The 26,953-nt window shown below is 42.9% G+C and overlaps 2 protein-coding genes across 5 annotated transcripts in view; one reads left to right on the top strand and one right to left on the bottom strand.

The window, feature by feature from the left end:
* Nucleotides 1-26,953, top strand: part of pigk (phosphatidylinositol glycan anchor biosynthesis, class K) — a 79,853-nt gene that overhangs the window by 32,956 nt on the left and 19,944 nt on the right. The gene's annotated exons all lie outside the window — the stretch shown is intronic.
* st6galnac5a (ST6 (alpha-N-acetyl-neuraminyl-2,3-beta-galactosyl-1,3)-N-acetylgalactosaminide alpha-2,6-sialyltransferase 5a) lies at nt 16-25,396 on the bottom strand. Of its 3 annotated transcripts, none has more exons than XM_061694638.1 (5): nt 25,293-25,396; nt 22,162-22,374; nt 8,763-9,175; nt 4,795-4,902; nt 16-4,180 (listed from the first exon to the last, which is right to left on the bottom strand). In XM_061694638.1, the coding sequence occupies exons 1-5, from the start codon at nt 25,305-25,307 to the stop codon at nt 3,931-3,933; spliced, it is 999 nt and encodes a 332-aa protein (XP_061550622.1). In that variant the 5' UTR covers nt 25,308-25,396; the 3' UTR covers nt 16-3,930. The 3 variants fall into 3 exon arrangements, with proteins under 3 accessions (XP_061550622.1, XP_061550624.1, XP_061550625.1); XM_061694640.1 differs by having other exon boundaries at nt 16-4,177; XM_061694641.1 differs by lacking the exon at nt 4,795-4,902.

The following is a 26,953-nucleotide window of genomic DNA, read 5'->3' as shown; positions in this document are numbered from 1 at the left end:
ACAAATACAAACACACAGAATTAAAACCAATTTTAATAGAAGAAAAAGCAGGACATACAGATAGTATACATGTTTTTCTCATTATATAAAAACAACCAACAGCAGCGCCGTAAGGGCTGATTTACGAAGATCCCAAATAGTGGTTGGTAAATTACGTGTTCACTCTCAACATATTCCGTGCGCTGTTGATAGGTGTGTACCGTGAGATTTACTAAGATTGTGATCTTTTACCAAGGTCTCAAATAGCAGGTGCTACATTGTATTTTAGCTCACTAACAGATTGCGCGCACTGTTGGCAACAGTTGTAAAAGTGATAGCGACCGCTGTATTGAAGAGGCTTTCTTTGCTTTGGGTAGCTCTGACGGTTTGCACCATAGGAAATTTGGGAGGAAACTGCATGCGCAAAATGAAGTTTGAAGTGATGGAATTGGAAGTGTTAGTGGAAGAGGAAAACTAACATATTTGTCATGTTCATTCATCCGCTCATCCTCGCTAGGGTCGCGGGCGTGCTGGAGCCTATCGCAGCTATCTTCGGGCGAGAGGCGGGGTACATCCTGAACTGGTCGCCAGCGCATATAAACAAACAACCATTTTCACTCACATTCACACCTACGGGCAATTTAGAGCGTTCAATTAAACTACCCTGCCTGTTTTTGGGATGTGGGAGGAAACCGGAGTACCCGGAGAAAACCCACCCAGGCACGGGGAGAACATGCAAACTCCACACATGCAGGGCCAGGATTTGAACCTCAGAACTGTGAGGCAGATGTGCTAACCAGTCGCCCACCGTGCCGCCTATTTGTCATGTTGACTAGTCATAATTCCATTTACAGATAGCTTTGTCTTTTCACCTAGTTAAGATATCTGAAAAGGCACATTTAGCTATCTTGATTTGAGGTGAATTAAAGATAACGAACTAGAATTATGACTAGTCAAAATCAAATTGCAGAGATCTCAAACTGGAGTTACAGATATCCACCATTCAGTTGCAGATACCCGTAATTCATATTATATATGATATCTGCAACTAATTGTAGCTCTCTGTAATGACAAATGCCATGGTCACGATTGGCGAAAGGGACCTCGTCCTAGGCGGAATGCCGTTGCGGATATCTGAAATGAAAATTGTGTGTGGAAATAATGTAGCTGCAAATATCTGAAATGTTTTTTGACGAGGCAAAATTAAATGGCAGATATATGCAATGCATATCCAGTCTGGCTGTTAAATGGTAAAAGTGCTTGCAATATGCTTAAACTGTCCAGTTTGTGCCTGTTTTCGCATGTGCAAACCTTCAGTGAATCAGGCCCTAAATCTTTTATTTCCTAAAATGTTGCAAGCTGTTTGGAATTTTACCAGTTTTTGTGTGCTTCTGCGGTGCTTGGCAATGGCCCCGCAGTAGAAGGGGCTCGGTTTAAGTTGTGGCTCATTTACATGAGACCGGATCGGCCCCCGCACGACACCGTTGAATGGAAGGTTATGTTTCAGATTTGTCATCCATTTTGCTGACATGAATACTCCCAGAATAAATACAGAGACATAACACTGGCGAGCAAATACAAACCCATTCCCGATTGAACGTTAATTAGCACAAACCTAAAATAATCCAAGTGTGTGCTCCACACGCTGCTAGTCATGCAACCCTTGTGAGCAACACTGAGGTTTTTCTTTTTTTTTTTTATGTATAATGGTACAAAGGACTCCTCCGGCTGCGTCCTCGTCTGAGACTGCGACTCCTCTCATGACTCACTGCACAAAGATGAGGCCCAAATCAATGGGGACTCAACGGGATGTATAATTAGAAAACCTCATCTTTCCATTTTAACCCCCGCTGACTGGCACCTGATTCGTGGAGGAGTGGCGGCGGAAAAGTGCGCAACAAAGCATCTGCCACCCGCCGGAGGGACAGTTCTACATTGCAGCACGTTAAAAGCACACTTCGCGGAGCGATTGCCATGTCACGTCCTCATCCGAGAAAAGTCTGCCGCAACAGACGTAGCGGGATGGATGCGGCCGCTCCATCTTCATCGTCCTCTTGTCTGCTGTGACACGGCGGTGTTTGCATGGCTTGCAGCAGCATCAATCACACTATTAGCCGGAGACGGTGCTAATTCGTAAGCTGCTGAGGTATGAAGAAGGGCCACCGTGAAAAGAAATGACACTAACATTCCAAGGAGGAAAAGCCACTGAATTCACAAAATTCCCACACAAACTTAAAAACAATTAAAGCTGAAAGCTGCGATAAACAGGCTCTCCCACATCTTTTTCATGGAATAATTGCTGACGTTGAATGGTGTAGGCCAAAAAGCTTGGCAATTTAGCATTCTTTTTAGGCCTCTTTAGGATAGCTGGTTATGATTGCGGCTCTTTTGGGCAAATTCCCTAGTAGGAGGAGCTCTCAGATGCGCCCAGAATCAAACCGAAAGGGACTAACTTCACTTTTAATTTCAGGCCGTAAGCCTTTCCATGCTTGATGAATGATAAACCTGTCCAATAAGTTTCATGACAATTGGTGAAACTGGTGTTGGGAGCGAATTTGGTCAGTCTTTTTTTCCCCCCAGACAGTTCATCGAAACTCCTTCCCTCACTTCGACATAGTTCATCGGCACCAACATGACACAAGACAGCGGCAATGCAATCCCTTTTGTATTAGACAGAGCTTTGGCCAGAGCTTCGTTTTTCAGCGATTAACAGTAGATAGGTTCTCGCCCCCCCCCAAAAAAAAATCAATGAATAGTTGAATTTGCCAGTAGCAAATCGCCAATATGTGGGGAACACTGTATTCGCCAATACGTTGGACTATGATACTTGGCCAAACTACCTATGTTTGCCGCCACAACACTAGGTGGCGATATGCTCCTTTTCAGCTTGTTGACATGTGGCTCGACTTCCAGGTCAACTTGAAACGTACACCCAAGACGTTTGACTTTTCGCGTTGAATAATGTGTTCCGACTTACTTGATCCATGCGTACAAAATCAAGTTACGTCAGTGTCGTAGGAACGGAAGTCGGTCAACACTCGGTGATGATATGCTCCTTTTCCCATTTTCACCTGTGCGGCTTTTCAGATCTATTACGGCGAACCCTCACATATTTACAGTTCGGCATTTGCCTAATAATCCTATTGCTTTGGCACCAACTGTTGGCATCTTGGTGCTGACGTGAGTTGAGGAGCTTCAGACAAAAGTAGTCCTTTGCCACAATCTTGAAGCATCCATTGGAAATTACAGTAGAGCATAAACCTTTGTAGGCCGTTGTCAGTTACAGATTTTTGGTATTCGCGGCTGGGCTCGGTTCCTATCCTGCGTGAATAGCGGGTTGCTCGCTGTACATCAGAACATGCCTCCACCCTACCATGTGATTTGTTGCTGTGGTGCTAGCTGCTTGTTTTCTTGTGAATTTAATGAGATTCAATTTCAAGATGAGATTGATCGAAGTTGATATCGAGTTTGGCGAGTTGGTTTTAAACGTGGTCAACGCAAATGTAGTAAAATGTATGACATGTCCGCCAAGTAAACACACAAATTTAGGCTGTGAACTTAACCTGGGGGGGGGGGGGGGGAGAAAAAAAAAAAAACTCATTTCATTCGACCTGCTTCATCTTTAAAAAAGATCACAAGTTTAACTTTAAATTGAACTCTCTTAACAGTGCCTCCACTGCCTCCACACACGTACGCACAGAATGATTGACATTGCTGCATTCTCTCCCGAGTGAGCCTGAGACGACGATGCTTGCTCCTCGTATAACTTCACCTTCGGGGGGGGGAAATAAAAAATAAAAAAACGATGTCTTGTGACTTTGAACGCCTTCCGTGCGACGCTTTGGCAGCAGCCTTGAAATATTTTCCCCAACAAACGTCAATCAGGATCGGCGTCGTCTTGTGTCGGCGCCTAATTCTGCTCATATTCCCCGGGAGGGCTCGTTGTCCAAATCACGTTTGGCATCCCTTCGACGCTCCTTCGTCCAGGGTGCGGTTCGCCGGCAGAGGGGCGGGGCTCCAGTCGGGCTGGTAGAAGTGGATGTCAAAAGTCCGCGCCCATTCGGCGAAGACCCGCTTCTCTGTGATGAAGCGGTGGTGGCTGCCCCTTCGGCCGCGCTCGTGCGATATGTACATGGCGCACTCGTCGGGGCCCCGCGGCTCGTAGTAGTGGTAGGGCACCGATGGGTGCTCAGGATCCCTGCTGTGGAGAGACACGTTGAAGGATGTCTGAGGCACAAATACTGACAGGGGGTTGGTTCCTCCCCAATAAAGAAAAAAAAACAAAAAAAACAACAACAAAAAGGAGAAAGAAATTGGGGAAAAAAACAGCTCGTAGGGGAATCCGCGGGTCCTGAACTGTGAATATGTGAGGTTCCGCTGTATCATGTCATTTTAAAGCAATCTTTTTTTTAATAGTTTTTTTTTTTTTTTTTCCCTCAATATACTCAAACCACTAAAGCGATAGCTGAACCACGATTTGACAGTCAGGCAGACTATTTGAGAGTACACATACTGTACTACAGGGTTTCAGATGCTCAAGGATGGCATCTGATGGTTTTCTTCAACTCTCATTGCAAATTTCATGGTGTCAAGAGTAGAGCAGCTTTATTTTTTGGCCTTAATCCTTAGCCCTTCGTTTTACACGAGCTAATCCCTTTTATAGATACCCCGTTCACACTGGCACGAACACTAATCTGTCACTAATACCTCAGATGTAGCTGAAATATTAATCCCGCTCCTTCAGTAGGAACACTGATCTTAGCACGCGCAGACATTCCAGATGCTGTTTTCCATGCATCTCGGCCACTCTCTCACCTGCAGAAGTCGGGCGAGACCATGCCGTACACATTGATCCTATCGCACAGCTCCAGGGCGATGGTCATCGTGAACCAGCCGGTGCTCAGCCACGAGTTCGATATCCTCCTGCAAGCGAGGGAGAGATAGCGGGTGACAGTTCGATGGATGTAATGCAGCTGATTTTTGCATGCGATTAACTGAAGGCCCGTCTCAATTGGGCGCTCGATCGTTCACGCTGCACCGCGGCGTCATTAAAATACGCATCCATCCCGCCGCGTATCGAGCGATACAAATGAAGCCCGTCAAATGGTCGAAGTCTTCATCGGGACGTCGCCTTGCACGCACGCAGTGATCGCAAGGACAAAGCGTCCGATGACGGATCACCAGGCAGACAATTTTGCCCTTCCCTCAAATGGGCTAGAATTCTCTCTCTGGGGGTGGGGGGACTCTTTAAATGTAAGAAGTCCTTCATACCCTCAAGGGTGCTGCCAGATGAAAACATGTCAAGACTTGCTGTGGATTTTTTCAGGGTTTAGTAGTCCCGAGACTTGCACTGCTTCAAAAAGGAGCGTTTAAAAAAATAATAAAAGTACAACTTCCATCACTAAACGCGCTAAATAAAACCATAAACGGAACAGTTCAGCTCCCTGTTACGTTCTGAAAACAAAAAGGAGAAATGTATCATTGAAGACAGCATTTCATTTTTGTTTACGGAAATGCATGTTCGGTTAATTAAAGACCAAATCTTCTTTGATGTTTATGTAAATAGCGATCTCCTAAGGTTTGTTGAACATTAAATATTCTTCCATGTTCACGGAAAAATGTTCTTGAACAGGTTAGGCTCATGGAAGTGAAATTTGAAAAATGGAAATTTTGTGTTTGCAAAAACGTGTAATGTTCATTGAAGACGCAATTGTCTTTGCTGTTTACGAAAACACGTAGGTGAGGTTAATTGACGATTTTGAGGTTTACAGTGCACGTTAGGTTACTTGAAGTACAGATTGTCTTCAAGAAAACACCATGTTTACAAAATGTTGTTGGGTTCATTGAAGTATAGTTGGTTATAATATATAATTGTATCATTTAATTATTAATGAATATTAAGATGATGATTATTAACATTCATGAATAATTACATAAGTGTCTTGTTCATGAATTCACCATGTTAGGCTCATCGAAGGTGCTAAATTGTGTAATGTTCGCTCAAAACGTACGTTAGTTTTATTGAAGATTCGAAATTGTCTTTGTTTACAAAAACATTTACGTTCGGTTCATTTAAGACTAAATTGACTTTGAAAACGCTAAATGGTCTTTGATGTGGACTAAAAACACATAAGTGAATATGCTCACTTGTCTTTGACGTTTCCAAAAACATTGTTTACGAACTGCAATGTAATATTTCTTCACTGTTTACAAAAACGTAACAGCACGTAAGGATCATTTAAGTCTCAGGTGTGTTTGATGTTTATAAACGCACCTGCCATGTTGGGTTCACTGAAGACGCTGATATGTCTCTGAAGTTTACAATATAACACTTCTTCATCTTTGATGATTATGAAAACACTTCCTCATTAGGTTCATTGAAGACTAAATTATCTTCAGTGTCCTTCAGAAAGCCGTCAGCGAGTTTCCGTTGTGATCTCCTGTGCTGACGCGTTCATGTTTTTTTTTTTTTTTCATTTTTTTTTTTTATCATCTTCACGAGGCGGCGTCCTCACGAGGAACCCGCACATTCCCATCGTTTCCTTGTTTATGCGCGTCTAGCGTATCGATACGCAGTTGTCAAAGTATGAATCCATTTTTACGAGGGCTTTGACAAAGTATTGATATTGTCGTGCAAAATCTCAATTGCTGATATTGATTGCTGATCCATTCTAACTAGCGGTAGAACAAAAGATCGATTTTTGTAAATAATCGCACACAAGCGCCAAATGTAGACGCATTTTACCTCGGGGTGGCACAATATATTGAGCTCTGATATTTTTTGGTCATGTTATGTTATTGATACACAAGTGTCAAATATCAATTTGTTTTAGCTAGGGGTGCCACAATGCATCCCAATGTAATCCACTGTTTTCAGTTATGATACAGGAAAAATAAAATGTCCCACATTAGCTTCAACTCTGAGTAGGACAAAACTGGATCAAAATTGCTGTGTATCCTTTTCTTATACAGTACAATATTGATATACAAGCATCAAAGAATCTATTTAAACTAGGCGGGGACCAAATACCGACGTTGCCATGTATCATTTTCTTTTTCGGCACAATATCGATCCACAATTTACCAAGATATCTCAAATAAGGTATTTTAACTGGGGATGGAAGCAAATATCGTAATTGTGAAGTGTCATTGATGAAGTGTCACTTTTCTGGTGTTTATCGTTACACAAGCGTCGACTATCGATCCGTGTTAACTAAAAGCGCGAAATGTTTATTAAAATAGTTTTTCAAGCAACCTCAATAATAGCTTTCTTTTCACAAATCCCAGTAAATTGATATCCTTCTCTTTCTCCTCTTTGTTCTTGTTGAGCTCCTGCTCCACCTAAGTGCTGACTGGGTAAAAGAAATGGATTAATTTTGCTTTAATTAGAGACTTAATCAGTCTCTTGAACACATACTGTGAGACATCTGTTAGCTCCTCCGCTGCTTGTATTAAAATGGGTAGATATAGACGCGCCCCTCACGCTGCGTTAATTAACTTGACTCTAACAGCAGGAATCAAACTCTTACCATTATAATAAATACATACATGCAGAAATGCAGGGCTGTTGATTGCACCGTTGGTTACCCAGTGAGGCTCCAAGCGGTTACCCGATGGAAGTATGTTTAAAATAACACTGCATGCGCAACAAAGTTAAGCACTTCCACTGTTCACAAACATTAATTCCTGATGTCGCAGTGGCGCTAAAACGGAAAACGGGCAGGCGCTTTATCACGGCATACGTTTGCTGTGATTCAAGTAGGCTGGGCGGGATAAATGTCCAAGCTATTCACCCTGATCGCACGCGCGAGGCCATTTCCGTGCCGACGTCTATCTTAAACCGGAGTGGCGTTCAATCTCCTCCGACGCGTCGGACAAAAGCTCAGCCACCGAGGCCAAAACCAAGTGAGTTACTTTTTATTTTGTCTTAACACTCAGCTTGCTTTTAAGTGCTAGAAACTTCTTCCTGGAAGCCATTATACAGAAGATGGTCTCCTTGAACAGAGAAAACAGAATAAATTCCCTTGGCAAGGCTTTTTACTATGTTGAATTGAACTCGGGCAAAATGTAACGGCTTAAAACAATAACCTTCACGATAACAAAACCATTCAGAGGTACTTTGAATTCTTTTCATGGTCACAAAAGAGAAAACCGTTTATATATATATATATATATATATATATAAAAAATAAATAAAAAAAAACACTTTCAATTTCAATGTTTACAAAAACGTACAGTACGTACATACTCAAAATCACATACATTCTCAAACCTTTTGGGTCCAAGGACCCCTTCGGCGGAAGAAAATATAACTACTACTAATTAAAAAGGTCTTGCTTTTCGTGTTGGGCTCCTTGAAGAATCCTTTTTATGAAAACACACCTAAAGACTGATTTGTCTTTGATGTTTCTGAAAAGAGTTGGTCAGGTTCATTGTCAATTCTTTTTAATGTTGACTAAAACGCAAATGTTCACTGAAGACTCAGTTGTATTTTGCTCTCCTCAAAGCTTGTACGCTAAGTTTATCGAAGACGCCAACTTGTCTTTGATGTTTAACGGAATGTGTGTTCACTGAGGCGTCATTGAAGACTGAATTGTCTTTGATGTTCACTGCAGACTAATCTTTGATTTTCCCAACGCTTGTATGTTACATTCATCGAAGATTCTAAATTGTCTTTGATGTTAACACAAACATGTAGGCTAGGTTCACCCAAATGCTCTAAATGGACTTTGGTGTTTACCACAACATTCGTCAAGTTCAATAGTGGACATCTTGGATGTTACCTGTCCTTGCCGGTTTCCTTCTTGAAGAGGTCGTCAAACTGCAGCATCTTCTGCCAGGAGATGATGTAGACTTTGAGCGCAGGCAGCACCTGGTTCATGAGCCGTAGGTTGTTGTACACCAGGCCCTTGCCGTCGCGCCGCATGTAGCTGCTGGGCCCCCAGAAGATGAAAACGGCGTCCTGGCTAGCGTTGAGCAGCTGGTTGCGGCTCCTCAGCACACGCTGCATGCTGGAGTGAGCGATGACGCGCAACGACGTGCGGCGGCCCACGTCGGCCGCGTAGACCCCCGCGGCGGGTGCGTCGTTCATGCGGATGACGCACTCGGCCCGGTCGATCTCGTCGCCCCGGCCGCCCCCGATGAGGTGGCCGGAGCTGGTCACCAGGGCGCACGTTCGGCAGTGCATCTTAAGAGGCTGGTCAAGGGAGGAAAAAGAATAAGCGTTAAAATAGAGCGGTCACAATACTCGATATAGGTTCGCCGATGATTCAATTGTCTTTGATGTTTGCGGAAATACCTACGTTACGGTAATTGAAAACCGACAACTGGGCTTTCAATTTGATATCTAACAAAATCTTATATTAATTTCATTGAAGACTGCACTTATTTTATATTTATAAAACACATAATTATAGTTTCTTTGACAACTCTAAATTGACGTCAATATTTACAAAAAGTATTGTGAGATTCATTAAAGGTTCAAAATCCTTGTAATGGGGAAATCGAAGAATACGTCGTTTACGAAACAAACATTGGGTAATTGAATAATAAATTGCCTAGCATGTTTACAAAAACACATATCTTGGGGTCCTTGAAGACACTAAATTGATATGAATACATTTATAGAAACATACGTTAGCTAGGGTTAGTCCAAGCGGTTACCCTAACCCTAGATTCTTTGGTAGTCTCAATTGTCTTCAATTGTAGGTTCATCAAAGGCTCTAAATTGTATGCAAAGGCATATATTAGGCTCATTGAGGGCTAAACTGTCTTGGATTTGTTTTGTGCGTGTTTGCGCGTATTCCGTATGCTTGGTCTTTGATGTTCGTAAATACTTATTAGGTACCTTAATCCTCTTAATATTTTTTTTTGGTTTACAAAAACAAGTGTTAAAGTAGTCAAAGATGACCCTAAGGAAAACTAAACTTAACTTTCTTTTATGTTTACAGAAAAACTTAAATTAGGTTAATTGAATTGTCTTTGATGATAACAAAAATATCTACGTGAGGCAGATTAAATTGTTCTTGACGTTTACACAAGCTTGCACAGTAGGTTAATTCAAGACTGAAATTGTCTTTGTTTACAAAAACTGGCACATAGGTTAATTGACTAAAATCGTTTTTGATTCAAAAACACCAAAACGCATATGCTCGCTCCATTGAAGACTAAATTGTATTCAGTGTTTTCATTCAACTATAGCTACCACAAACGAGTAGCACGCCATGTTTCTCCCCCCCCACCCCCCCTCTAAAGGTTGTATCTCGTGTTTGGTTTGTTCAGACGAATGCAAAGCAGACAGAGACGCACACACCTGAGGCAACTTTGGTAGAAAGCTTCACAATGCGTTTGAGGTTTAAAACGCTTTGTTGACAAATGGGGAGCGACGGGGCCTCCTGGGTGTGTGCAGCTTGTCATTGCGTGCTTTGCGATGCCTTCAAACCCAAGGCCTTCACAACGGACGCAAGGAAAGGACTTTGTTATGCGCGCACATGTCGGATATAGGTCGACAAAGGGGGTGGGAACGATCACAGAAATCCATTTGCAGCGGAAACGAAAGTAACCAAAATGTTTTCAAATGCACATTGGTGACAGTTACTTGCGTTTGCAATACCAGCTAATCTGTATTTATGTGGAAATTATGTATATCAGATTTAAATTGTGCTATTTTCCTGCAAACTAATTAATGCAGTACATTTCAAAGTGGTTGGGGGCTATTGTTTAGATAACATTAGCTGAATAGCACAATTGCCTACATGATTTTTGAATATTTATGGAAAACAAGAAAGAGTCCAGTTACCTAGATTAAACCTTTGTGGTTTACTATAACCTGGATGACTGAAAATCTACATGGACGGAAAGAAAAATCAAATTTTTTTAGCAAGCACATTGGTATTTTTGTTAAAAACATTTTTTTGTTGATATTGTGACAGTAAGTTAAAAATGAAATTTTTTTCTGACAACTCTTACATTAGGATTGATAAGACTCATTTTACTCAGTTTCCGTTTATGCGACCTGTTAAACCGTTTTAAAATCACACAACCACTGTCAATGCATAATTGGACGGAATGGACGGCAATCATAGTAGCGCTACTGATTTCTTAAAAGTAACACAAAAGTAGTTCACCACAATACAATATTTCAGAGCAACGGTAACCAGTAATGTAAAACGACATACTTGTAAGCTCAAACCTCTACAATTCTGATTTTGCATCGCTACGCAGTCATGCTTTATGAGTGCGTTTTTGTGTTTAACTGCGCTGCAAGTCGGTGGTCTGCGACCCGGAACACTCTTAATGATGCTGTGAAATGTGGCCCCAATAGAAGTGGCATTTATTCACATGCTTGTAGCCATAACAAACACAGGCGAGAATATATGATCATTGCTGAGTGGTGATCATGTGATTCATGATAGGCGGATAGCGAAGAGAAGAAAGTGGAAAGTCGGGATAACGGAAGGTAAAAGGAGATCTATGGAAGCAGTGGGAGCCATTTGGTGCTTGATGAAACGTGGCGCTAATGAGGTCTAGCGGTCTTGGCCACCTTATAGCGACCCTCTCGCACCTGAAAGCACCTCGACAGCCTATCTCTGCTGCAGCGGAGGCAGGTTGGAAGTTGTATTTTTATCCAGGGGCCTCTAAATGCTCCGCAGACTTTCGCTGTCTCCAGAAGCAGCGCCTCGCTGGCTGTAAAGTCTTTTCTTCGGGAGGTTATTACTGGAAAAACAAGGCTCTCCATTTCACCTGGAGTCATTTGACTTATTCCAGGCGGAGCGTCCTGACAACTGGATTTATTTGATTTATTCCAGGGGGAGCATCCTAATAGCTGGCGTCATGCAACTTATTTCAAGTGAAGAGTCCTGACACCTGGATTCATTTGACTTGTCCTAACGCGTTCTAGTTACTGGAGTCATGTGGCTTAATCCTGTCAGATGATCCTCCACAACTGACGTCATATGACTTTTCCAGGTGGAACGTCCGAACAACTGGAGTCATGTCCAAGTGTAGCATCCTAACGACAGGGTTCATTTGACTTATTCCAGGTGGAACATTCTAACATCTGGAGTCGTGACTTATTCCATGAAAAGCGTCCTACACGTTGATGCTGAGCAAACATTCCCTCTGCCTAATAAATCATCAGCGATTCCCATTGTTCACGTCTTCAGCTGGCATGAATCATTGATGTGCTTGAAATTGATCGTTTTGTACTTCCCGAGCGCTGTGAGCACAACAACATTCACTGTCTCGTTGATTAGGCGGACGTGGTTATGACTGCCGTCGGGCTATTTTGTCTCATTGGAGAAAACGCAACGAGACAGGTGTGAAATAATAATTTTGTAATTGCAGTAAATAGTATTACTTCATAGCTGTAGAAACAGCTATGAAGTATTGCATCGTATCGCATCGTATCGCAACTGTAGTCAATCGTATCGGAATTTGAGTGAATCGAATCGTATTGTAATTATAGTAACTTGGATCGTATCATATTGCATTTATCACAATTGGAGTCCATTGTATCACAATTTGAGGGAATCGTACCGTATATCAAACATATCTTTGGTGTCAGACATAATGCCTGAAACCGATTACAATAATGCTAAATACACATTTGTCCTTGATGTAATAGGGCTGATGGATCATTTGACTTCCAGGTCCATGTACACATGACCAATTAAATATTAAAATCAAACTCAGTCCTGTGGCCCATTTCTGAGCCTACAATTGAATTATTAAAATCAATTTCTCCTTGTAGTCTAATAAAAGTATTGATGTGGCGCCATCTTGTGGCATCTCGCGCCCAAGGAACTAAGTTGGAGTGAGTTGAGGAGCTAAAAGTAGTCTGCCATCTTGTGGCAATTGGCAATTAATCGTGAATTTCCGCAATTTGAGGCAGGGTTCGGTCGCAAATAGCGGAACACGTACATGTTCACGTATGTATGAGACACGCCGGCTCTGCACGTCTAATAATATCGAGTGTGCAATTAAACCAGCGAGAAAAAGAAAAGGCCCCGGACAGTAGCACACACGATCGCCAGGTTGTTTTCCGATTTGGCTTCACAATCACCGCTCACAGGGCTGGAGGCGCTCACGCGTGACACAGCCGATAATTGCTCCTTTCCTGGCGTCCGCAGCCGTCCCTGGAGGACCGGGGGCGGGCTATTACGCCTGATGGATGCCTTGCCCCCTCGGAGCAGAGGAATACCATTCCAGTGTTGTTATTGATTATTTGGGGGACGGCGAGGAGGAGGACGGGAGCGGGTGCGGGCTGTGAGGGAGAGAGCGAAGGCCAGCTTGAGAGCACGCCAGGTGGTGAAGAATTGGCCAATGCCAAAAGATGGCAATCGTTCCTCGCCGCAGGACGTCGTCTGGTTCTTAAAGACGGAAATTTCTGCTGTTTGTATGGTGAGGCAGGGTACCAAAATAACTCGTGTAAACCCGACTTTGCAGCGGTATGGTGCCTTGATTGAAGTTAATTGGAGCCCAGAAAACTATCGCTTCTGCGTGATGTCATATGGGGCTTTAAAACTGCAACTTTTGCTTTTGCCATGGTTCAAAGTGATGTAGGGTACCAAAATAAATCTTCTAAACCTAACAACTCTTTGTCAGCCTTTTGTTGGGGGAGTGGAATGATACCTAGAAGTTGATCGGAGCCCAGAGAATTGTAGCATTTCCAGGAGATTGTCTGGTGCTTCAAAACTGCAATTTTTGTTGTTTTTAGTAAGCAAAAGTGCCAAAATAAGTTAGCAAGGGTACCAAGATACCTCATACAAGGCAGAACGTGTGAGCCCAAGGCAGCAAGTAGAGAAGCTGCAGCAACACCCATTACCGTCGACTCAAACGTCAGCCTCTCAAGACCAGCATCAAACGTGCGTTCGTTGTACTGCGAGGCGAGGGGAGGGATGGGACGAGCTCATTTGGAGCTGCCCGCGGACGTTAGCGAGAGGCGGGAAGCGAGCTAGGCTGACAGCTAATGAACGAGAGGTGCGACGCGAAGAGGAGAGAGGAAATGCAAAGAAATGACACGGCCGCCATCTCCTCATGATTGAAGACGAGAGATATGAGATGAGCTCCTCGTCGAGAGTGTGACGAGGCCTCTTCGTGCACGCGCGTCATTAACAGACGTCAGGAAAGAGATTTCATTTGCGTCTTTGTGCGCCGCGTTGTGATCCAAGTACAACAACTGTTATGCCGCCGGGGAGAGACGCGGCCGTTTATGTACCAACAGTCTGTTGACCCACACATACTTCAACAAGAACATGGATAAACCTTGTCGCAACGTGAAAAGCTGAATTGCAAATTAAAGGGTAACGCCAAAAAGGCTGACGAGTGGGGAAAAAATCCGTACAGTACCGTTTTTGTTTTTCTTTTGAATGTGATGCAGTGACTCACTGTTGCTTCTTGGTCAACAAAGTGCAAGAAGGGTTTAGACGATTTAAAGTTGACCGATAAACCCTAATAAAATTCACACGGTTAGTATTACAGTTTCAAGTTTAATCATCGTTCCTGTTGTCTCTGTGAATAGTAGATGTCTTTCGGTTGAGGCGATTTATTTTTTTCGTATACTCGTTTGTTTTTTTCCCCCACAATGTTTTGTATTTTTCATCTAATAGTTTTGTTTCTATTTGTGTATAGTTGAGCTAACACGTGTGTATTTATAATGACATTTGTATTTTTTGTACAATAATTTTACTAATATTGTGTAGTATTTTTGTCCGATATTTTTTTTTTCTCATTTTATTTTCTTTGTCAAATATTTACATAGTTTTTCTAGTTGTTGTAATTTTTTTATTTTTTTTTAAATCAAATATTCATGTATTGTACTTTTTTGGTGTAGTTTAAATAATGTGTTTTTGTATTTTTTTATGGGGTTCATTTGCAGTGATAGTTGGACTTTGCCAAGACTGCCCTTTGCCATCAGTTCTGCTCATCACCTTTTTGGACAGAATTTCGAGGGAGTCCCATTTGGCGGCCTCAGTATTACATCTCTGCTCTTCGCGGATGATGTGGTTTCTTTTGGCTTCATCAAGCCAGGATCTTTCACTCTCACTGGAGCCGTTCACAGGCGAGTGAAAAGTGGTTGGGATAAGAATCAGCACCTCTAAATCTGGAGTGTCCTTGCCAGGTGGGGAATGAGATCCTGCTTGAAGTGAAGGAATTCAAGTATCTCTGGGTCGTGTTCACGATTGAGGGAAGACTGGAGCCAGAGATCTACGTGGATTTGTGCAGAGTCTGCGGTGATGCGGACTCTGTATTGGTCTGTTGTTGTGAAGAAGGAACTGAGCCGAAATGAGATGAGGTGGCTCGGGCAAATGGTTAGGATGTCTCCCTTGCGCCTATCTGATGAGGTGTTCGGGGCACGTCCCACCGTCAGAAGGCCTCACGGACGACCCAGTACCCGATGGAGAGACTCCATCTTCGAGCTGGCCTGGGAACCCCTTGGGATCCCCCTGCAAGACCTGGACGAAGTATTATATTTTGATATCCTCACTAGGGTTGCAGGCGTGCTGGAGCCAAACAACTATTCGCACTCACGTTCACACCGACACACAATTTAGTCTTTAATTAACCTACCACGCATGTTTTTGGGATTTGGGAGGAAAGTTACGGGGAGAACATGCAAACTCCACACAGGTGAGGCCGGATTTGAACCCGGGTCCTGAGAACTGTGAGGCAGATGCGCTAACCAGTCAACCGCCGTGCCGCGACTGTGTTCCAATAAACCTTTAAAACCTGTCCTCAGCAAAGCACAATGCAGTGAACTCGCTTGTTGTCTTGCAGCCAGCGCTCCGCCCCCCAGCCCGTGAGTTTCAATTAGTGCACTCCGTTTGGATTCTGGAGCAGACAAAGGAGTTGCACCGTGTTGCAACATGCTGGTTTTTTTTTTTTCTTCTTCTTTTCCCCCCCCCACCCTCGCTATAATTGGCTCCTTTTCAGGTCTCCGGCCTCCGGTGCACAGTGTAACCTTCCGTGCAGCCGGGAGAAGAGACAGCTTCTACCACATACACGGGCAAAGGCAGAAGCAGTTGCCCGGAATACAAAAGACCGAATGTCGTTCAGCAGGGGTCAAAAGAGCTTTCTCTGCTTTCAATTTCAATTTTTTGGGTTGTTCTTGCTGCTGTTGGGGAACAAGTGAGGAGTGAAGAGGAAGTTGGGGTGCGTGACAGACAGATGGACAGATGGCGGTCAGGAAAATGGCATGCAAGCAGAAGGATGGAATCAAATTGAGAAGCAAGATTTTTTTTTTTTTTTTTTTTTTTCTTGCTTCTCATTTTTCTTCCCTCCTTAAGGAAGAATAAGCTGTGTGTCAGAGAAGAAGCACATGGGAAAAAAGTAGGACAAGGACAGCTTTGGGGATTCAGGGGTGTCCTTTGATGACAGGACCTTACTTTGCTATCATCTGCCACCTCATGTACTAAATATAAGCTATCAGCTATTGGCCACCAAGAATCATCTAAAATGCAGCCACTGTCATCTCCTCTTTTCTGTGGTGTGTCAAATTTATTTTCACTTTACAGCCCATTTAACATCGGGTTTGACAGTGGACATTTAGTGAAATCAGTCTGTGGCTGAGCATGTTTCGAATAGATTGTCCATAAGGCGCGTGTTGTTCTAGCGTGCATGTTTGTTTGGTTTTTGTATTAAAATTGGCTGTTGACGTGCGAGGTTAAAACAAGTGGACAGCTAATGAGGCAGACGGTTGCCTTATCATGAAGTTCACGCCTGCTGTTTGGTGTCCTGTCGCTTTGGGTGGCACTGTGCCAGCATCCAGGCCGTCAGCTCTGTATTATTGATGCTCACTCGTCGCTTGTGTTGTTGTTGCGTAGCGAGAAGCGCTAATTGCCCCCTTGGGATCCGTGGCACTCGTCTGCAGCAGTCTTGCGTCAAGAGTGAAAACGGGCTGTTTGCCCTCGCTGGCAACACGTTTTGGAGGCTCGCAGACGCCCACCTGCCGCTGTCCCTGCACACGCATGCACACGTACGCACACGCGTACAGTATATGCATGCAAGCGTGATGCAGCACATTGTCTTTTGGGACGTGTTTGTGTCCCGCGTCGCTTGCCATGTAGGAGTGCACGTGATGTAAATTAATTGTGGCGGTGCAGAACAACGAGGACAAATCAGCTAATCAACGATCATCTATCAACCATAACCCACCAACTATCATTAATCAACTATCGTCTTGTCATCTGACGACTCTCTACTATCAAACTGTCAGCTACCAACTATTATTGCTACCAGCGATCAACTCCCACCTGTGATCTATCAACTATCAATTAGCAACTATCACCCAAAAGCCATCAACTGCCATTTACCAGCCATCACCCACCAGCTATCGTGTATCATCTACCAATTATCATATATCCGCTATCACTATCAGCTATCAATTATCATCTATCAACTTTGAAGTAGAACCCACTAACTATAGATTATAAAATACCAACTATTGGATGTTAATTCTCAGCCATCCGCTATCTGCAGCTAGCTATCAGGGACCAAATATTAGTTACCAGCCATCATCACTTAATGATCAGCTATCAGCCGTCAACTGCTATTTATCAACTATCACCCACCAACTATTAGCTATCATCTGTCAACTAGTTTCAAATTGCAACAAAACTAACTAACTAAAATAAATGTCTCATCAAAGTCTCTCCAGATTTCAGTGGGCACTCATATGACGATTCGAACAATTGAAAATCTCGCTTGTCACGATCACAAATCAACACAAAATCCCCTGTCCTTGTCCATCGTGGCAGTAACTTGCTAGCTATGAGGTCTTTTGAGATCCGGACCACCGGTCACATTGCGATACGATGTGTGTAAACACACCGATATGATGCCACAAACAAACTTGGTGAGAAATTACAGTTGGGACAATATAAAAATAACCTTCGCCAGACGATTGGAGAAACGCTAAGTGTGATCGCACAAATGGATCTTCACAATAAAACCTCTGCGAGTAAAAATGTGGCTTTTGGAGCTTTGATGGAGGCTCCCAAGCGAACACAGCGCTCATTACCCTCATCAAAAATACATGCAGCCAACATGCTAACAGTAACAATCATTTAGTGTGGGACCATTTTTTTTTAATTATTATTTTTTTGTGTGTGTGCGTTGTGTTACCAAAGGGGAAAAGTGTGACGCTGATGCCAAAGAGCAGGAAATGAAACTTCCTGCCACATATAAGAAAACACACGTACACATTGGTGTGACCGTGCAGATGCTATTGGAAAGCATAACGGCTAATGATTAGCCTAGCCCATTCCATTCATCCAATCGGCTTCAAAAGTGTGAGTAGTTTTACTCTGTTACTTTGATTAAACAGTGGCTAACTTCTTTTGTACATGGTGATGAATTATAAAAACTTTGCCTGTCAACTTAATAAAGCTTTTATGGTGGTGACGGTTTGGGCCTGGAATGGATTAATTCACTTTCCATGATTCACGTCAAGATTCATAAATGTCGAAATGGGACAGGTTTGCAGCGTTATTAGTGAAATGCTTGTGGGAGGTGACAAGTTGAATCCCTGTTGGCAACATGGGAAACGATAGAGTGGTAGTTCCCTTCCAACTTTTAATTTAATTTTGTTCTTTATTGGACTTTTCATTTTGTACGCCTGCCAAACAATGCATTATGTTTATTTCATGAAAGAATGTTACTAGAACAGTTAAAAAAAAAAAAAACTGCCAGCCAACTGGCTTTTATTTGTAAGTCTAATTATGTCTCGTTTCAGCCTACTGTATTGTCTTTGAAGCACAATATGACACAATGAGGGCTAAAAAGCAAATAAACTATTTGCTGCCCAGTAAAATATTGAGTGCTTTCTGAATGGTTAAGATATGAAAGTGATTGGGCAGCACAGTGGGTTATAGTGGTCAGCACGGCTCACAATTCTGCGTTTGAAGTTTGCGGTATCTTCAGCTGGCACGACAGCGATTCCATGTTCTGACGTTAACTTTTAACCTTTCAAACCATTGGCCGTCAAATAAATTTTGGGGGGGGGGGTGAGACAAGCGCGTTCTACTTCTAGTGCATCTGTTCACAAAAAAATCAATTGTGTGTCGACTGTCAATGGTGAACTTCCACTGACCCACTTAAGCCTCACCCCGTCCGGAATCTCAGTAGCATCCATGGGAACTCTTTGGGGCGGGTGTCCTTCAGCACACGCAACGTCCGAGACGCTTTGACCTTGTGAAGTTTTGTTGAGTTTTGTGTCTATGAGGATGAGGTCGTCTTGAAGGACTCCCGGAAATGGCCAAAATAAGCCCAAAACTGATTGCTTCCTGCGTCTTTTGACATATGGCTTCTTCGTAAGACAATTTGGTACTTCTACGGAGGATAGACGTTGCTATTAAATCTCGCGCTGCTAATTGAAACTGTGCACATACACAGGGACCAAAACTCTCGTCGGCCATCGGTCTCGTATACGTGGTTGAAATTTGGGTTGCAATCGGCCAAAATCCCTTGCAGGAGTTTGGCCATGTGTGCCTAAAATGGCCACTTGAAAGCAAATGGCAGACTACCCATTTTCTGATTTCTTGGGACTTCGAGTTGGCGGTTAACACAGGAGAAGCCTGAAATTACCATTCTGCTCACGCCGTGGCGTTATGGTGAAAATCTATGACTTCACCCGTGATTCCTTCACCGCGGGGTGCGAGATTACTCACGTCAAGGGAACGCTTATCGAGATGCTCCTGCCATCTTTTTCCGTAATTGCTTCCCGTAGGCTCTGACGCCGGGGGGACGCGTCGCCTTCAACTTCCAAGCGGGATCCGCTCCAAGCTAAACAAATGTTGCCCCTTTAATGAGTTCTCTATGCTAAAGAGGTCCGTCGCTTTGAGTTTGACGCCTTTTAAAAGGCAGACGGACAGCCGTGCATATGTAATTGGGGAGATTTCCCCCCGTCTCGCTCTCCAGCTGGCTGGCGCCGTGGCGGCGTCCTCGAAAAGACGGGAGAAGAACGGCTTTGTGAAATATTAAACATCTCGTGCAGCTGCCACCCGAGCGGAGGCGAGAGCGACGCCTCGTCAGGTCTGCCGGCGCAGATGGCGTCGGGTCTTGCCTTCGAGCGACAACCTATAAGCGGCCGCTACATTGTCCTGAAATGTCAGCTGCCTTCACATGACTTTTTCCTCCAAGCAAGAATGTTGCCCAATTAGTGATATATGCTAATTACCTCACTAGCAATGAACAAGATGACATGTTGCGATTCCGTAGTGAATCATATGGAACAGAAGTTTCCAAATTACGGCCCGCCATCCCTTTTTACGTAGTAAAATTAGCAATTGGCACAACCGCTGTCATTTGCCAGCATTGTATCCAAACTAAAGGCCATCGGCAGCCCACCGTCTGTTTTTTAGCCACCATATACAAGACTTTAATTAATAATTGAAGCGGCCCGTGTCGTTTGCCTGCATTGTATTGTAGAGTGTCGTGTTATTGTAGTCTATTGTATTCATTCTACACTCAGCGGCAAGGCAGGAGAAGAGGAGCGATTATTGGGTCCGCTTTATGCCCAGTGCGAATTTCAGCTTAGTACAGAATGCTCTCGTTTTTGGAAGAAAAAATTTGGACACCACTCTGTATCTGTTACAGCACCTTTTTTTTTTTTTTTTTTTTTTTTTTTTTTTAAATAACAAAATACCCTCAAATTGCTTCAATAAGGCTATAACCGAGGGTCTAAAATGTATTCGGTTTTGCTTTTTACACAGAACTGAGCAGTGGCGGGACATTGCCAGAATTTTCTTCCCTTTTCACATACCTTCCAGCGTCTCAACATGGCGCCACTCATGTCCGATAACACTCCTCAAGCTCGTTGGCACCTTCATCTCCCCCCACCCCCACCCCCCCACCTCCCCTCGCTCTCTCGCCTCGCCATGATGGCGAGATGGCAATCTGGCAGATTTTTGTGTCAGACAGGCAGAAAAGTACTTCCCGTGAGATTTAACGCTCCATCTTCAGCTTGTCTGCCCTTTTCCCATTCGTGCGTACCACGTACAATTGTCCCTACCTTTCACCCCCTGTCTGCCTTTACCAGGTTATTTGCCCTTTTTTTTTTTCTTCTTTCTTTCTTTCTCATTCCCAACTTTAATTTTCTTTGCCTTATCACACCCCAAAGCAGCAGCACAGCCGGCGCCGGATAAATTATCCCTCCTTCTGACCTCAATCACATTTGTTGCGTTAAATGAAAAAAAGCTGCTTGTGAAGAATGATAATTTATGGGAGATGCACAAAAACAATATATATGGAAAATATGTCGCAGGTGTTTTTCCATTCTCATGCATATGAGAGAGAACTTGTGTGTGCTTATTTTTTATTTTTAACTATGCGGAAAACATTATAGCTTCATCAGTGATGAGTTAATTACATAAAAACAACATAATTTAAAAGTTTTGGCGAGGCTGCTTGTGGGGTGGACGCCAGAGAAAGCAGGGTGGTAAAACTTCTCAAGATGATGCAGAGAAAGGTCCAGATCGCTATTTAGTTAATGTATAATCCATTATTAAAAAAATCTCGCGTGTGTCATTGAGTGAAAAACCTAATAAAATCACTCATAGGAAAGTAGAAATTCATATTTTTACAGGTCACGAAGTGATGGCAGACACACCATACTCCTCCACTTTCGGTACATTTTTTTCAAAATCAAATTGACCGATGTTTTTGCTTTTTGAGGGACTGGAACGGATTAATGGCCTTTCAAATCATTTCAATCAGGAAAATTTAGTTGACATGAGTAAATTGAGTTCATGAATTATATTTGTAAGTCGAGGTACCACTTCATCGATGTAGGCTATTATTCAAAAATAAATAAATCAGCGAGCATTGACTGTGCCCGTTTATTTTTTGAGGTTGATTTTGATTGCGCTGACTATGCCGATGACCGCATCTCTTTATCCCGAGCTTGCATTTAGCAGGATTCCAAGCACTGCCCTTCAGCCTCTCTGGATACCGCGTGTCACTATCATTTAACGGCTCACGTTGATTTATTTATTTATTTTTGCTCCTGGCAAGAGCCAAGATGGCGGCGCGAGTGGCGGCGGGTTTATCAATTAGTGTGTAAGGGATTTAATTGTAGCCTCACTTGTAATGAGTAATGACAGGCGGGCAGAAAATTGTGATAAATGACTCGCTTAAGATCCATGCGGAGATGGATAGTTTGCAGTGCCTCCGTGGGCGTTTTACCTTGCGGTCCACAATGCTGCTGTAGCCCTGCAGGGCCGGGGGGTGAGGCCGGGCCGGCCTGAAGGAGGCGTCGGTGGGTCGTGGCTGCGCTTCCTCTTGGCGCCGCGTTCGCGTGTCGTTGGCGTCCCGGACGGCGCTGTAGAAGCTGCCGTTGTAGACCAGGAAGAGGCTGGCGCACAGGAGCAGTAGGAGAAGCACGGCAACGCCATGGCGCTGGGGGGAAAAAAAAATACAAAACTTGGTTAGGTTTTATTAGGTTATCGCTTTCCATCTCCAAATCTCGTCACCCCGTTTAGGCTGCAGACTAGTTGGGTCTGAATGTACAACCCCAATTCCAATGATGTTGGGACATTGTGTTAAACATAAATAAAAACAGAATACAATGATTTGCCAATCATGCTCAAGCTATATTTAATTGAATACACTACAAAGACAATATATTTAATGTTCAAATTGATCAACTTTATTGTTTTTAGCAAATAATCATTAACTTAGAATTTTATGGCTGCAACACGTTCCAAAAAAAGCTGGGACAGGTGGCAAAAAAGACTGAGAAAGTTGAGGAATGCTCATCCAACACCTGTTTGGAACATCCCACAGGTGAACAGGCTAATTGGGAACAGGTGGGTGCCATGGTTTTGTATAAAAGGAGCTTCCCTGGATTGCTCAGTCATTCACAAGCAAAGATGGGGCGAGGTTCACCTCTTTGTGAACAAGTGCGTGAGAAAATAGTCGAACAGTTTAAGGACAATGTTCCTCAACGTACAATTGCAAGGAATTTAGGGATTTCATCATCTACGGTCCATAATATCATCAAAAGGTTCAGAGAATCTGGAAAAATCACTGCATGTAAGCGGCAAGGCCGAAAACCAACATTGAATTCATGTAAACCTTCGATCCCTCAGGTGACATTGCATCAAAAACCAACATCAATCTGTAAAGGATATCACCACATGGGCTCAAGCACACTTCAGAAAACCAATGTCAGTAAAGACAGTTTGGCGCTACATCCGTAAGTGCAACTTGAAACTCTACTATTCAAAGCAAAAGCCATTTATCAACAACACCCAGAAACGCCGCCGGCTTCTCTGGGCCTGAGCTCATCTAAGATGGACTGATGTGAGGTAGAAAATTGTTCTGTGCTCCGACAAGTCCACATTTCAAATTGTTTTTGGAAATTGTGGACGTCGTGTCCACCGGGCCACAGAGGAAAAGAACCATCCGGACTTATGGACGCAAAGTTCAAAAGCTAGCATCTGTGATGGTATGGGACTGTGTTAGTGCCAATGGCATGGATAACTTACACATCTGTGAAGGCACCATTAATGCTGAAAGGTACATACAGGTTTTGGAGAAACATATGCTGCCATCCAAGCAACGACTTTTACATGGACGCCCCTGCTTATTTCAGCAAGACGATGCCAAACCACATTCGGCACGTGTTACAACAGCGTGGGTTCGTAGTAAAAGAGTGCGGGTACTAGACTGGCCTGCCTGCAGTCCAGACCCGTCTCCCATTGAAAATGTGTGGCGCGTTATGAAGCGTAAAATACGACAACGGAGATCCCGGACTGTTGAACAGCTGAAGCTGTACATCAAGCAACAATGGGAAAGAATTCCGCTTACAAAGCTTCAACAATTAGTGTCCTCAGTTCTCAAACGTTTATTGAATGTTGTTAAAAGAAAAGGTGATGTAACAAAGTGGTAAACATGACCCTGTCCCAGCTTTCTTGGAATGTGTTGCAGCCATAAAATTCTCAGTTCATGATTATTTGCTGAAGACAATAAAGCTTCTCAGTTGGAACATTAAACATCTTGTCTTTGTCGTGTATTCAATTAAATATAGGTCGAACATGATTTGCAAATCATTGTATTCTGATTTTATTTATGTTTAACACAACGTCCCAACTTCGTTGGAATTGGGGTTTTATTGCATCTAAAAAAAATAAAATACCGATCTGATCAAATTCTTTGTGATCAAAAATGTATTTGACAAAAATGAACTTTCCATACCCATTGAGTTGATAAAAAACTGGATTATCCAATTTTACATCATCAAAAACCCATGAAACTTTACGTCTTACTGACAGAAAAATCAATTTAGCATACCTTTTTTTTAGTTTTAGATAATAATGCTGGATTTATCTAATCTTAATCATACCCATCTAGTTGATTTAAAAAATAATAATAATTTTTACAAAAACTAGGTTTGTCAAGTTCAACATGATCAAAAATCGTCTAATGAAAATGAATTTATTTTATTTACCATTTGGTTGATAAAACACTGGCTTGATCCAGTTTTCCGGGATCAACAAACGTCTTAATGACAAAAAAAAAAAGAAATGTATCATGAGCTTCTAGTTGATTAAAAACAGTGCTTAACAAATTCAACATGATCTCCAAAAAAATCTTAAAATACCAGTATTGATCTCGTCTACTTATTGACCATATTGTAAATAGCGGCCATCCCTTTCACAAATTGGCACCGTGCCCCAATGAGTTCGGTGTGTCATCTCCTTAAGTAAATGCCTCCCTCAAATCGACCGACTTTTTACCCTTCAGCCGAAAACAAATGAGGTCGTAATTGTAATGATCTCGGTTCATACATCCCAAGAGTTAACTGCCATTTGGATTCTGTTGCTAACCGAAACAGCAGCATGTAAACAAGTCCCTCGGAGCCCAAGCTTAGCAAAACCTGATTTGAATCCGCTATCGTCGAGGTGCGTTCAAGAACACATCTGAAGGTAGGAATGTGGACGCGTGAAAGTTATTTGGCTTGTCGAAAGTCTTTGCCAAATGAAGCAGTACTATGTGACAAACAGGTGCAGCATGTGTGTAGTTTATAAAATCTTTATTATTTTGGGGCACGCACCTTCTCGACAAAGCCAACACACACACACACACACACACAAAATCAAAGCTTAGTTGCAGGCCACATCTGTTGGCTCCATTGTTGCGAACCTAATCTCTTGATCCGACAGTCAGTGAGCACAGCGAGCTTATGCTGCTTTTTTGGAGTGCACTTCGCTCAACACGGCCGAGGTTTGATCCAGGACGACATGCCTTTAACAAATGTATTTTTAAAAAAAAAAATTAAAAAAACAACAACAACCAAAGGAAAGAACCTTTACCAGCGGTGTCTTCATCTTGCGGCGTTCTCTCGGGAGTCAGGCGGGCTCGGTGCGCCCGCATCCGGCGACTCTCATATGCTCCGCACGCGTCCGGTATCCAGCTCTGCCCGGGCCGGTCTGGAGGAGCGCTCCGGTTGGGCTCGGGCTCCGTCCACAGATGCGCACAATCGGACCTCCGCCGGGTCCTAAAGCCCGCCACGACGTTGGTATCACGGAATACGCAGGGGTGGCAAAAGCAGTACCCATTCGCTACTCGAGTTTAAAAAAATAATAATAATAGTAATACAAAAACTGATAAAAGTAAAAGTACTGTCTTAACTCCTTTCCTTAAGTAAAAGAAAAAAGTGTAGACTCTGAAATGTACTTAAACGGACAACTTGCAGTTTAAAATAACACTTTGTCATAGAGTACATGTTTAAACAGTAGAATATTATTGAAATTATCTTTTGAAAATTCACACAGTAGAATTTTATTGAAATGACCTTTTGAAAAATCAGCCCTCTCTGGCTCCATCTTCTGCATAAAATTGAATTATTATTTTACAACTGCGAACTATTCAATTTTGGAGGTGAGCCTTCAAATCTGCTTTAACTTGGTGTAAGCTATCATTGTTTTTATAGCGTATGCATACACTGCTATACATTAAACCTTAGTTTATCGCAGCGGTTTAGTTCCAGAAAACCTCAGCAATAAATAAAATCCACAAAGTCGCGACCAATTATTTATTGTATACATTTATAGGTTTAATATATGCAACCCAATAGGTGATGCTTTACAGCTTTTCAGAAGTGCAAGTATTTAATACTTGAGGTCACTATCCACACGCTCACCACAAGCGCATGCCAGGTGTGCTCTGCTTGAATGACATGACCAACAGCCCATGGGGTCATGGGGTCATGGTCTGAATAGGCCTCCTGCCCGATGACGGCTGGGATAGGCTCCAGCACTCCCTCCCTAGTGAGGATAAGCGGCTAAGAAAATGGATGGATGGATGGATGGATAGTTCCCACCCACTGCGACTATGGAAAGTGCACTTCATTAGAGAAAAAAAAAAAAGCACCTGCAGCGGGAAGATAAAGCTTAATGGTGACTTCCTGTATGACTTGATGGAGATCTTGTGTGGGAGAACTCCAGCACCCTGCTTGATATCTTACAAGCGTTTGCATGCATTTTCACCTCGATTATTATCCCCCGTCCGTCCTCCCCGTGATGTATTCCTAATGCAAGTAGCGTTTTATGTCTTATTGATGCCTTTTTTTTTTTGCTGCGCTTCGATTTCCCCCTCGAAGGGATCAATAAAGCTCATCTTGTACTATTGCTGTCTTATCTCCACTGGATTCATGCAAACTACAAGTCTTTTTTTTGTAGGATCTATTTCGTGCCGTCTCTTCTAGAAATGGTGTGCGAGACGAGATTTGTTATGGATTCTACACCAAGTGAATACAGGGACCTGCCAATACTGTTCATTTTTCATGTTTACAGTTAGTTTTTAATATTTACTATCTACGCATCATGAAATTATTAACTGAATGAATTTGTATGACTTTAAGTGCTTTTCAGATCTCATTCCAAGTAGATACAGGGACCATATTGCAGATATTGTTAGGGATACTTTTTAATAATGGCGGTAGATGCATCAAACTGGAAAAAAAAATTTGGGA

The sequence above is a fragment of the Phycodurus eques genome, chromosome 13, assembly GCF_024500275.1.
Source record: "Phycodurus eques isolate BA_2022a chromosome 13, UOR_Pequ_1.1, whole genome shotgun sequence".
In the NCBI taxonomy this organism is placed as follows: domain Eukaryota; kingdom Metazoa; phylum Chordata; class Actinopteri; order Syngnathiformes; family Syngnathidae; genus Phycodurus; species Phycodurus eques.
This window is presented reverse-complemented; position numbering and strand designations above follow the sequence as displayed.